The sequence below is a fragment of the Pundamilia nyererei genome, unplaced genomic scaffold (genome assembly GCF_000239375.1).
Source record: "Pundamilia nyererei isolate P.nyererei 1_Seehausen unplaced genomic scaffold, PunNye1.0 scaffold00046, whole genome shotgun sequence".
In the NCBI taxonomy this organism is placed as follows: domain Eukaryota; kingdom Metazoa; phylum Chordata; class Actinopteri; order Cichliformes; family Cichlidae; genus Pundamilia; species Pundamilia nyererei.
Genome location: NW_005187447.1, coordinates 3,041,902 through 3,055,468, shown reverse-complemented (window position 1 = coordinate 3,055,468; position 13,567 = coordinate 3,041,902). Strand labels below are relative to the sequence as shown.

Below are 13,567 nucleotides of genomic sequence, written 5' to 3'. Positions count from 1 at the left end.
TACGACACTATTGCTATTTAATGCATGGTCACTTAAGCAGTGTCACAGTAAATAGGTAGTTTACATGCTGTACAGTGTGTGGCTGTCACAGGCCGAAGAGTCGTTTATACTCAAAAGACAGTGAAACGGTTTTAGCAGAGTAGTCCTGATGAGACCTCAGCTCAGGGTGTAGATGGGTGGAGCACAATGTCGCTAGACCCCCTGTTGGATGCACTTCACACAAATCTAACACAGGAGTGATGGAGGTGTCTTTACGAGCTCTAACGTTCAAGTTTTCTAAGTACAATGCTCTTCACGAGCACTGGACTGGTGCTGACAAATATTACATCTTTTAAAAGAAGTATATGCAATACAACATCAGTAAGCTACAGTACATGCTTACCTGCATTCAAAGAAAGACCTTCAGAACACGAAACAGGTAAACACCACCATGAAGCCAAATAACTACTCTGTTTCAACCTCTGCTGGACGCAGTGACGACTTCAGCTATAAATGTTTCTGAATGAGTTCATGAAAACTGCAGAGATGTAATCAGGCAGTCAGAATTATACTAATAATTATACAGTATGTTTATATTCAGTGACATTATGAAAAAACGATATTTATGGGATTGGGAACATGAGACCATGCACTGTAGTAACTACTATTTACTACAGATTGGAGACAGAGTCAGTGATTTTAAGCTAATGTCCTGATTACATCCATCAAATAACACCAAAGCCAGTTATCCTGAGTGTGAACTTAAAGCTGTGTTATTCATCATGTTCTATCTGGAAATGAGAAGAATACTTTTAATGTGAATGGGACAGATCTCCCTAACAAACCCAAAATCTGAGCCTCTTTATCTCAATTTTATTTTGGTCCCTTCAGCTGTTCCACACAACCTCCCATTAATCCTCTGTGCACCCTGTTGCCACAATAACATAAAGTTTGTGATTAACTGATTAAGAAAGTAAATCTCATGGTTTAAAGATATTTGTGGACAACAACAGAGAACTAAAGAACAGGAAATACCTACACTAACAAACACAACCTTCCTCTTTTGTCCATTTCAGACAATAATAATGTAAACACATGTCTGGTAATGTAACACACAATCTGCTCTCATGCTGAAGGTGCTTCACTTTATAAACCATCTGTAATAGCTTCTATTCATTGTAAATCACATCACGATAAAATCTGTGACTAGCCAGTAAAGAAACAAAGAGCTGAATGAGTTCATATCCTGGCTCGTAAACCTTCTGGGAACTCGATGTCACCTCATTTGTACTGTGGCTGTTGTTGAATGTTTGGTAACACTTTATATTAGCCATTGCTACTAAACGCTACATTGATAGTTAATTAAGCTGTGGGCTCTGACTGTGTGGTTTAAAATTTATAACATCCAACCATTAACCACATCCTTAATTATCATTTCACTGTTTGTTAACATTAAATCACTATCAATGTTCAATCAGGTACCAATTACGGTGTGCATATGATGGTTATTATAAAATGTTACCTACAGATTCAGTGACATGTTTTTATAAAAATAAAACAAAATAATCATCACAGTAGTAAACATCAAGAAAAAACTGTAAACATTAATAAAAATAAAAAAAATTAATTCAGTTCCAGTGGCATGCAAATATATCCGTTATTAATTGGAACATCATTTAGAAACCAAATATAGGAGCGAGGGTTGCTGGTAAACTGAGAGAAAATTCTTAATTTCACATATTTTCTGTTTTCAAATTATTTCACAGTAATTTCAGTTTAAGATGCAAAAAAGCAGGGGTGTCAAACATGCGGCCGGGGGTCCAGTACAGGCCAAAGAAATATTTAAGGTTAACGAATCAGCGGCACACATCTGAAACTGCTGCCCCTGGTGGTGAAGGTTTTAGTTTAATTCGAGCACAAAGGAGCCGTGGGCATACTAGTGTGGCTCGCATGAGATCAAAGTGGGTTGGCCCATTCAAATAAGTCTCATTCATTAAAGTATAAATATACTGGCTGTACTGAGTTCAGGATTATCACAATGCAGATATGAGAGAAAACAAAACTTTTTGGCTTTGTTAATGTAATACTTGCCTTTGTATTACAGCCACTTCTTTGGGTTTAACTAACATATTTTAAATTCAGAACACTGCTAACACCTCACACTGAATAAAGAGATCGCATCAGCGTCCAAAAATAAATAAAAAATCAAGCAGGAATTCACTCAGCACAGCGTCCTGGTGTGGATTTGAAAGCAGCATGAAGCTTAATTAAGCTGGATTTGTGTCTCGGTAAACAGTTAATGTCATCACACTGAAACAAATCAATAACTCAGCAGGAGATACACACAGAGTGCTACATCATTTGTCTTTAAAAACAGTAGAAAACAAGGCAGAGTCGTGTTACACAGATGCACAGGGAAATTATATTGGTGTGTGCGTGTTGAAAGGTGAACTGTTATCAGCTACATACAGCAGAGTAGCTGGCTGATGGGGGGAGTGTGGATGGCGATGAAGATGATGTTTATGTCAGTCCGATTTCCTCCAGCACGCTGCGCGGGGTCTCTGCTTCCTGTGACGAGAAAGAAGAACCACAGCTCCAGTGAAGCGCTCAGCTGGCCGCGCACACAAACACACCATGTTTCATCTGCTGTTATCAGCAGTGGAAGCACTACAGAAATATTCTAAGGAAATGATTGCTTGTAAAATAGATTCTGATTGATTTCCTTGTTACATTCGATACTATAAATCTAATCAAAGCCACATTAATCTACATGAAGATTTTAAAAGTGAATTTAAGCTGGGCTAGGCTGTTTTTAGGCACCACTGGGCAAAAATCTAACCTTTAACCTTTCAGCTTTTCTAACTCAAGTAATCTGGGAGGATAATAGACTTCTGCACATCCTCTTGGCCTTTTTTAGATTTTAGAGAAAAATAGCCTGTTATGGTTGAAAGTTGGGAGTAATATAGTCAAAATAAAATTGTAATTTCTGTTGGTCCTCAGATCTCCCCGTGAGGATACATAGGACTGGACATTAAAGACGTACGTAACTTATAGGTCTTAAACCTGCATTCTTTATAATGGCCAGCAGGTGGCGTGTCCTCTGGGTTGGTCCCCTTTTTCACTTCAGAACTACCTCAGTTATTCATGCCATAGATTCTGCAAAGTGCTGAAAACATTCCTAAGATTTTGGTCCATACTGACATGACAGCATCACACAGTTGCTGCAGATCTATGATCTGAACCTCCTGTTTCACCACATCCCAAGATTTAGTGTACTGAGATCTGATGACCGTGGAGGCCATTTGAGTACGGTGAACTTATTGTCATATCCAAGTAAACAGTTTGAAATGATCTGAGTTTTGTGTCATGATGGGTCATCCTGCTGAAAATAGCCATCAGGAGATGGATATTGTGGTCATAAAGGGATGTACATGGTCAGCTACATGCTCCAGTAGGCTGTGGTGTTTCTCAGTTGATACTAAGGGGTCGAAAGTGTCCCAACAAAGACATTACATCGCCCCCTCTACCACCTGTCTTATCTTTGACATAAAACAGGATAAACCCATGCTTTCATGTTGTTTAGACCACATTCAGACACCACCATCCAAATGCTGCAGCAGAAATTGAGACTCATTAGACCAGGTGATGTTTTTCCAATTTTCTATTGTCCAATTCTAGTGAGCCTGTATGAACTTCTTAGCTGACAGGAGTGGCACCCAGAGCGGTCTTCTGCTGCTGTAGCCCACCTGCTTCTGAGTTTGAGATGTTGTGGGTTCAGAGATGCTCTTCTGCATTCCTGCGCATCAACAAGACAGTTTTGTCCAGGGAACTGACCATTCTCTAGGAACCACAGAGATGTTTCTGAGATGCTTAGACCAGCTAGTTTGGTACCTTAACCATGCCACGTTCGATCACTTAAATCACTTTTCTTCCCCACACTTCCGCAGGCTGTCTTAACTATGTCTATATGCCTGAACACACCAAGTTGTTGCTATTGTAGCATATATGGGACATAAAACCAGAACAGAATCATTAATCAAATCCAGTAAAAATCACGTTGTTTGCTGAATTCATCTGAAAATTATGTTTATAGCATTACACTTCAAAAGAAGGGTAAAGCAGGGTGTGCTTTACTATGTGAGTGACAAGTTACTACCCAAGAGCCTACGCCAGAAAGTTGATTCTGCTCATCTGGATGTAGCGTTTTTAGTAGGAGACTAAAGACTCTTTTTGACTTGTTAAGTCTCAACTGACTGTAGGTTTCCCCAACCTTCAATCTGATCCGTCCCTTACTTGTCACGATCAAGATGAAAACACTCATCTTGAGGGTTTAAAACAGGACTACTATCACCAGTGGGTGACAATCAAATTCCTATATAATACTCCAACATCATCTGTAATCATTAATGGACAAATATTTCCAGTTAATTTAGTTAAACAGATATAGACCGATAACGTCACAAGAATGGCAACAAGTTTACATAATCACAACATCTGTTTATACACTGATGACATCATTCTCTGGCTAACCAATCCCACAACCTCACTTCTATTAGTCCACTCTGATCAACAGTTTTGGTAAGGTCTCTGGCTACTCAGTGAACTTCCTTTAAGCCATACAAGGGGACCTACACTGTAATCATAAAACCCAGCTTATTAAATACCATGGAATAAATATTTCAGTTAACCCAAAAGATATCTTCAAATGCAACTTTACCACAATTTTTTCACAGTATCCAACAACTCCATGACCAAAGGGAACACTCCCATTTTCTTTAACCCATCACATTGCCTCCATAAAAATGACGAGCCTCCCCTCACAATGACCCCTGTTACTTCACCTCCAGAATGATTTTCCTCCGTTAACTCTACAGTCAACAAATTCTATTGGAAAGATTGAAAACCTATACCGGTAATTAAATTGACCACACTTCAAAAAGCAAAAAAAAATTGGTGCTTTAGACACTCCAGATTTCTAAAACCATTTCCTCTCCCACAAACTTAAATACTGTATATCTGAGATTGGACCAAAAACCTAAACTAGATTGTCTAATTCAACACACTGTTTTCACTGGGAGATCAGTTACAGGTCATTACTGCTTCAAATCAAATACAATAAGTACCACTCTCTCTGCCTGATCTACAGCAAGCAACCACCTCCTCTAACCTCCATCAGGCATAATCCAATATTCAAAATTGAGAAGAAACCCATTAAGCTCCCTCCATGGAAACAGGGAGCTTAATGGGTTAACCAACCTGGGGCACCTATTCAGTGGCAACAGTTTCCTGATCTTCAATCAATTTCAACACTTAAACAACACACCTTAGAACCATCACTAACGGCAAATGAAAAAAACGTCATAATTGATCATCATCTCTTGTTTTAAGAACAATCTGCATCCTTTAGCCCCCCAAATATCTCACAAATACGTGTTTTCACATCATCACCACTCATAAAATGAACATAATGGGTTTAAGTAACATCACTCTGTCCCACTGAAATAGAGGATTATTTCTACCCATTCTGGCTTTGTGCTCCAGTAGAACAATTCTGGGTCATGGGGCAGCTGTCCAGGCTCCCCAGCCTCAGGATCCCACAATCCCCATCTGTTATATGTCCAACCTACTGATCCTCACTGACCAAATGCCATGCAAATTTAAAGAAATACATAAAATCCACCTTTTTGCCTCCACTCCACTATTTCTGTTCATTTGCTTCTGTGCTTGATGTGATGTCATATTGTCATCTGTCAATTTGAGTTTTTATTCATTTGTAAAAAATTTTAAAATGAGGGGGGAAAAAATTGGCTGACATCACGACAGACAATCACAGCAGGTATACAAAACAGAAGCAGCAGCCTTAACGTCAACTATAGATGACTAGTGTTTGACATCAGCCAACGAGCACAACCTGGCTAATTCTCCTTTCTGACTCTAAAAATACAAAGATAAAAATGAAAAACTGAACTTAATCTTTGATTCAGTATGACGTGAAACTAGCAACTAATCAGGGGCACAGTGAAAGTGAGTCATGGCCCGTTTTCCCATAGACTCGGGTAGGACCAGAAGAGTCGCCACTGGTGTCAATTAGAAAAGAAAATGCAGGTTTAAGGTACTTGGGTGCTGATTTATCTTTTACTCTCAATCTCAATCTTTATTCAGTCAGAGAAGGACGAGCTGAGGTGCAAAGGAGCTTGCAGGTTTGCAGGGGTCTAAAGCATCTTAAAACATCATGATCTATATGAGGTTTGCCAATAGGATGCATAGAAGGCCCGACTTCCTGACCTGCTCTTTAACACTTTATTGGCTGTTCTACAAAGGAATACATTTAAATACAAGTGAAAGCAGAACAAGCAAGAGCCACTCACAACCTCATACTTCAGTTTTGTTAATAAACTGGTGATTTTATAGAAAAAATGTTCACTATTCAACATCCCTCACATTTATATATGCACTAACTTGGAATAAATAAACAAATAACAGGACAGACAGGCTCTATCCTATTTAATGCACATCTACTTTGCTAATTCTACCCTAACTAGTGTCACAAGTTGTAGTTAACAAATTTCAGGGCTTGTGTCAGAAACAAAGAGAATCACTTACTTTGGCATCCTAAAAAAAGGTTCAGCACAAAGTAAAGAGAGTAAATTCATCAGAGCAGTGACATAAAATTCATTTAAGCTAACACTTCCACACAGTGGCGTCTGTGGTTTCATTTTCAGTGCAAAATGTTCAGACGTGACCTCGAAACATCCACTCTGCATTAATCACCCTTTATAGACTTTTCACACAGGGGACATATTTTGTCAGAGTGATGAATCCCTCGTTGCCGATTATGTAGGCTAAACCCGTTAATCTGGGAAACGAATGGCGTTCTGCACAATTCAGACAGAAAATAAAAGCTGTGGAAAAAACCCTCCAATTTCAGAGAGCCACAGGGGGGAAATCCATAAACTCAGAGAACAACGGTTATATTAAAGAAAGACACCAGTGTGCTGATGTGACAGAGAATCGTAAACAATTTATTATGTATCTATTACGTACATCAATAAAGTGAGGGTCCATTTATTCAGCTGGCTTTCATTAGCAAGCCACAGAAAAGACATTTCATATGAAATATTTATTTATTTATAATAGAAAACATATTTGTAGGTCTAATTGTTTCAAGCGTTTTAACGTCTATAATCAACATAAAACCCCGAAGAATCTTTAATCCGTGCAATCATTGCAAATACAATATTCATTTAGGCAGAATTCCTCTGAAACCACTTACCTTGAAAAACTTTTTTTTATATTTATTTAAATATTTATTTAAATAGGAAATAATCATGATCTGTGAATATTTTTTAAAATAACTCTGCTTATTAAGAGACAGACACTTAAAAACTATTAAAACGTCTACTGTGCGCTTCAGTGTGAACACTGGTTTGATTTTCACGCTCATAAGAACGTTTTACAAGATCACAGCAAAAAGAAAAACCTAAAAATCAAACAGATACGTATGATGTGAGAGTGAGAAGATACAAGCAAAACAGATGAGATACAGAAATGGGTGAACATGACTTCTATTGCATTCACTTCCCACAAACATGACCTGTGAGTCAAAACAAGTTAAAAACATGAAAAAACTGGATGAACCCCTCATGGATGTAATACTGACTCAGGTATGAGTGGTGAGCGTGGAGTCTGTGTTTAATTAAAGCTCGGGTTTGTATTTTGTGATCTGGACTTCAAGAATTTTGAAATTCTCTGTGTTTATAATTAAATACTTTTAAAAGTACTGAACTGTATTTTTAAAACACAGTCAGCACCTGTACTACTTGTTCGCCCAAAGACCAAGTAGAAACAGCACAAATGAACAAAAAAATGAAAGAAACATTTTGTGAAGAACATCTATCATAAAAAACTGATATAATCTCTTATTTGACATAAATCTAAATCAGTCTTGTATGCCATCATGATTAACAAGGTCAACTTAATGCGTTTTTTCCAGAAAGTGATGCAGCTATGAAGCGGAAGAAGTTATTTACTAAGTGGAACTGCTATTTAGAGTGGACCTATTATTTTCTGTTACACAATTTTCATAAACAGTTTGACTCAAAGCTGTCACAACGCCAGATTTTCAGTGGATGACTACGGCAGCCAAAAGTAAATTAAATGCGAGACGCTGTTTGTTGGACCTGACTTGTTCAAAATATCCTGAAGCTAGCTTTAGCTCAAAACACAAAGCAGAGGAGCGGAGGAAACAAACTGGAATTAAAAGAAAGAAACACTGTCTCTAGTGTTTCTTTTAACAACCACAGAGGTATAAAAGAGCAGTGACATCACCGATTGGTTGTGGAAGTCTCTCGAGATGAACGCTCTTGCCGTCACATCTTCTTTTTGAAACTGGTTGCAATGAGCAAGGCGTGGCTCTGACTAGGGCTGTTCAATATAACGATATATATCAGATGACGATATAAAAACGTCTATCGTGTGCTGTTGCAAAATAAACTGTTTAGGGCAATATTTTTTCATCGTTTTGATGGTCACTGTAGTGGCTATATTAATTTCCTAAAGTTCTCTCTTTCTCTTATATTTCATATAACCACACTACCAAAGGACAAGCGCCTGTTTTTATGCGTTGTCGTTAGCAACAACGACGGCAACACCATCACGTGTCCGCTTGTTTATTTTCTACATAAACCTTTCACAATAAAGCTCAAGATCCTGTTGAGACTTTTCAAAATAAACTGAATCACGTGAAAGAGCATGCAGAGTATTTACCGATGAGAAGCAAAAAAGGAGCCGTCAGGTGCTAAAAAATAAACCTTAGACTCAAATGTTAGAACAGGCTTTTCCCCGCAGCACGCCATGTAATAAATTCTCACAAAGAAAACGGCGGCAGTTACAACCTATGTCTAAAAATGTGTCATTTAATGCATTGGTAAAACACTCGACTCCAGATACACGACGCCCAGCTGGAAACACTTCAGCTACCCGAGATTCACAGAATTTACAGAAAATGTACAATTTTTGTGATTTATATCGTTATCGGACGATAGATGTTTTATATCGGGATATCAGATTTTGGTCATATCTGACTGTGAAACCACAAACCAACATGTATACTTGGGTTACCTCCTTTCTGAGAGTTGGAATGACCAAAATTTGCAAAACAGACTCTTAAGTTTTATTCAGTGTGACCCAGAAAAGCGTTTAATCTAAGAGTTTTCATGCAGACTCCTGCAGTATAATAGGTCCACTTTAAATTATTGTTAATATTTTATTTTTGGGTCATGATGGCACTTAATTTGCTGCTTTACAACAATAACAAGGAAACTGTTGAAATGATACAAAGAGTTCAGTGGAGCAATGACAGGCATGTGACAATGCATCACCGCAAAATCTCAAATGGATCGATAACAATATTGATTACGTTTTCACGCCCCATAAACAGGATGCAGATCTCTTTGTGTAAATGCTTCCATTCATGGTTGTTTTAAATTTGAATTTGATAATATTGTATCATGACTGTCATGTATGAAAATGAATGAAAACTGAAAATACTGTTACACCCCCAAACCAATGACAATGTCAGGTGCCGCGTGCAGAAAGGAAGGTGCCAGGCACTGAGGAGCTCAGCATGCAAGGTGGATAGCAGCAGCAGCAGCAGCAGCAGCAGCAGCAGCAGCAGCGGTGGCAGCCAATCAGTACACAGGCACATTAAAGTATTCATGACGGGGCTGGAGGAGAGAAATGCACACAGCTTAGTAAACAAAGGCAATACTGCTTCCAACAGCCACTTCATTCATAACGTGCAGGAGACAGAGCAGCAGGCAGGACAAAAGACTCTCACCATTGTTTCCTCTTTTGCTCTCAAAGGAAAGTTTGGCAAATGTTTGCTTTCTGGCTTAGCTTAAAAGCTGGTAATACATAAGTGTGGCTAATTCTAGAAAAAACGTACCCATTTTCCGTCTTACCTTATTAAAGAAAAAACTCCCAAAGGTGAAACAATCATTTTTAGCGTGAAAGTACGAACACTGTCTAACTTATTAAACGTTATCTCACAGCAGGTACAACATAGCTGTAATCATACAAGTCGTAGTAGTGGACAGCGTCACTGAAATGTTAACATATGAAAGTAGAATAAAGACAGATTAGTGATGAGTTCACTCCAAACACGAAGCAAAGTTTTTACATATCAAGTCAACATGAAGAGGTGAATTAATGCAGGCAAAGTGATAAGATGCGTTTAAAAATTTGCATCCACGTGAGGTTATTTAAAGTTTTGCAAAAAAATTCACTTCACACTGTGTTGCAAAACCTCATCAGCTGTGATGCTCTGAACGTCACCAATTGAGCTTACTGACGCATGTCAGGGGAGATCGAATTGCATGGCTCAACGTCGCTTTTACATCCATGAAAAAAAAGGAGACAGAGTTGGAGAAAAACAAAACTGTAGGAGTTCATGATATGTTCTGAAAATAGATAAGTGTAACTTGATTCCAGCTATTGAGTGTACGCCTCCTCTTCTTGTAGGCTGCTAGCGGCGAACATTTGTGTTTTTTCAATGCACCCGTATTTGTATGAGTAACTCAAGGTGAGACGTTGCTTCATGTCTGGCGTGAACGCACCAAAGGACAGACCTCAGTTTCCAGTGTAAACATGTAATTTAAGAGTTAAACGACTGGTTACTGTTAAAAGGAGTCGAGGAACGAGACCAGGAAGACCGTCTAAACCAGCACGAACTGTGCTACACACAGACAACAATCAGTCACAACATTAAAAACCACCTGACTCATCAAGACTTCAGAATTTCTCCTGAGGTATCAGACACCAAGACGTTCACAGCACATTCTTTATATGTTGGAAGTTTTGAGGTGGACCTTCATATATTTAATGTGTTTTATCAACTCATCTTGGAGATTGAAATCTTTGGAATGTATAAGTCTAATCGGGATCTTGGACTTTGGTTCTTTAAAATCTTCCTGTACTTGTTCTTCACTATGACAGGACCCATTATCTTGCAGAAATAAGTGACCGCCATCAGGGAACATCTCTGTCATAGAGGGGTGTATGTGGTTTGCAACAGCATTCCAGTAAAAGTCAAAATGTTTCCCAATGTTTCCCAGCAGAACATAACACAGATCACTGTGCTGCTCCCACAGGGCTGCCTTCTTCCCATATTGTGTCCAGGTGCCATCTTTCTGCAGGTAAACAGTGCAGTCCAGGCCTCTTCCTTCCATGGCGCCACGGTTCAGCTGTTCCACTCATGTGTGAGTTGTAGGAGATTTTAGCAGTTCAGCAAGACTAAATTAGATCATGGTTCCTGTGCACTAGCAAAGCCCCTCTAGAAACATGTCTTGCTACTCATAGGCATCTTGGATCCTTTTCATTGATTTATTTTAAAGCTTTATCTAAATTAACATTATTTTCAATAGACGCAGCATGAACAGAATCACCGGTCAGGTCCAGTAAAAAAAATGCTTAAAATGTTTGCTGACTTCACACCAAAATGAGGTTGTGAAAATTCAAGATTTTTTGAGTCCCATGTCTTTCTCTTAAATTCTTCCTGTCACTGATCATCCATCCCTGGACCACTTTTAGTAGGTACTGACAGCTGTGTACTACAAACAAATTATTAGAGAATTCTGTAATGACAAAGATGGCTCCAAAGAGCCAATCAACTGCTGAAATGGGAATCATCTTATTGTGCTACATATTAGAGGTTCACAGCTGTTTCAACTGTATAGCTGCAAGTATGTTTCTCTACTCTTTATCGTATTAAAGATGTGGATAAGAGTGGGAGCAATTTGACTATTCCTCAAATGTGGCCCCCGCTCTGATATGACTGTGTGGTTATAGTAGAATAACTTTACCTGGCAGAGTTTGGACCTCGTTTTCTCCTATTTTTCCAAACTTTCTGATGGTAGCAGTCATCCATGGCTTTAAACGTTTCTCCTATTCGCACAGTAGACTGCACTGCACGCCATGCATTGGACCAGTAGTGCTTTTCTTCTGTCTTTGTTGTTTAGTGGTTGACAAACAGCATCTACTTGATAAAGTGACACCTTTGGGGTCAGTAGTGCATTATGTCTTGATGCATGCTCAATCATCCAGGTAAGTACATCCCCCAAAGTTGATTCTGCTCATCTGAACGTAGCGTTTTCAGTGGGAGACACGTTTCGTCACTCATCCAAGTGACTTCTTCAGTCTCAGCTGACTGCAGGTTTTCCCAACCTTATAAACAGTACCTTTGCATAATGACTGAAACCAGACCACTGAAGGAACAATGGGCTTGGAGCCTCTGTGATGAGATAATTAGTGTCACTCACCTCACTGTCAGTGGTTTTAATGTTGTGGCTGATTAGTTCACACAGTTAAAACACTGAGACATGAGGGCTCTAGCGGTACACACAGCCTAAATCCACAGACACGACGTATTCACCTTAGCAGGGCTAATTCTGGAAAAGACCAGAAGACTCAGAGGCCATATTTGGAACCACCATACCTGTGAGGCAAACATTTTTACAAGGACAAAGTAAGTATGATACACCGTCGTCACGACTCTCAGCAACCTACAATGCGGGTACTACACATCTACAGACTCTGCTGAGGGAGTAGGAGATTAACCGTGCACCACCACAATAACTGTGCCCTCTTTGTGGCGATGGCTCTGCTCAATTTATCTCTGATGTCTCCCATGCAGGGCTGGAAACCTTCTGAGGCATCATTATTCCAAAAGAAGATCTCCTTCCTGGCACCAAAGTAATGGCCAGCTCCTGAGAAATATTTCATTAAAGGCTTATTGAAATCGCTTCAACCAAATCCCCTGTGGTATGTTTTCCATGCACTTACTAATGCCCAAAGGCACAAGGACCTAACTCAGAATGAGCCCAGCTCCTCCCGCATCGCTTTTACCTGCAGTTTTTAGTATCCACAAACTTAATATAAGTTTAAATTTAAGGAAAATTAAAATGAAACATTCTTGCCCCTAAAGTAATTAAAATGGAGCCTGATTTGTCTGTTTGTTTATCATCTGATGTTCCACTGTTACCCTGTGGTGTTAAAGCTTCCTGCTGAGTAGCCTGATTACTGAATTACACTGTCAAGAAATTTGTGAACTAAACAGTTTCTCAATCACCAGGAGCGCTTTTAATTTGATGTGATTGCTCTCCTGAATTTAAAATAACTAAAAAAAAACAAGAGGCATCAGAATAGTGACTAATTATCAAGCGCTGGTTTTCATGCTGGTGACATTCTTGATTCTCACTGTGAAAAGACCAAAACCATCGATGAACTGGTCTGACTCATTCCTCTGTGTCTCAGAGCTCCACTGTGTGACACATTCCTTCATGATCCCAAATAATGATCCTGTCGTTAACTTTAAGGTAAGCCAACAAACACCATTACGCTGCTGGAAACAGTTTGTACCACACCACGTGTATTATTCCACACCCAAAGTACAGTGGAACCCCAACTTACGAAATTAATTCGTTCCCGAGGGTCTTTCGTAAGTTGAAGCACCCATCGCGCCTTTTGAGTGAACGATAGGTTATAGGCTAATTGCTAACTGCAACAACAATACGTCGCTCAAGTGGAAAAG

At 39.1% G+C, this 13,567-nt stretch overlaps 1 protein-coding gene across 6 annotated transcripts in view; it reads right to left on the bottom strand.

Annotated features, from left to right (window-relative positions):
• Positions 1 to 1,562: 1,562 nt before the first annotated feature.
• The window catches only part of LOC102192022 (AP-1 complex subunit sigma-2), a 28,342-nt gene continuing 16,337 nt past the window's right edge, over positions 1,563 to 13,567 (bottom strand). Inside the window, exons 6-8 of one of the 6 annotated variants that reach the window (XM_005732362.1) lie at positions 12,410 to 12,472; positions 6,583 to 6,591; positions 2,493 to 2,547 (exon numbers count right to left, since the gene is read on the bottom strand). In XM_005732362.1, the coding sequence (XP_005732419.1) occupies positions 12,420 to 12,472 (53 nt within the window). In that variant the 3' untranslated portion in view covers positions 2,493 to 2,547; positions 6,583 to 6,591; positions 12,410 to 12,419. Of the gene's footprint in view, positions 2,548 to 6,582; positions 6,592 to 9,029; positions 9,705 to 12,409; positions 12,473 to 13,567 lie in introns of those variants that run through there. The other 5 variants (XM_005732360.1, XM_005732363.1, XM_005732361.1 and 2 more) reach the window with 5 other exon arrangements.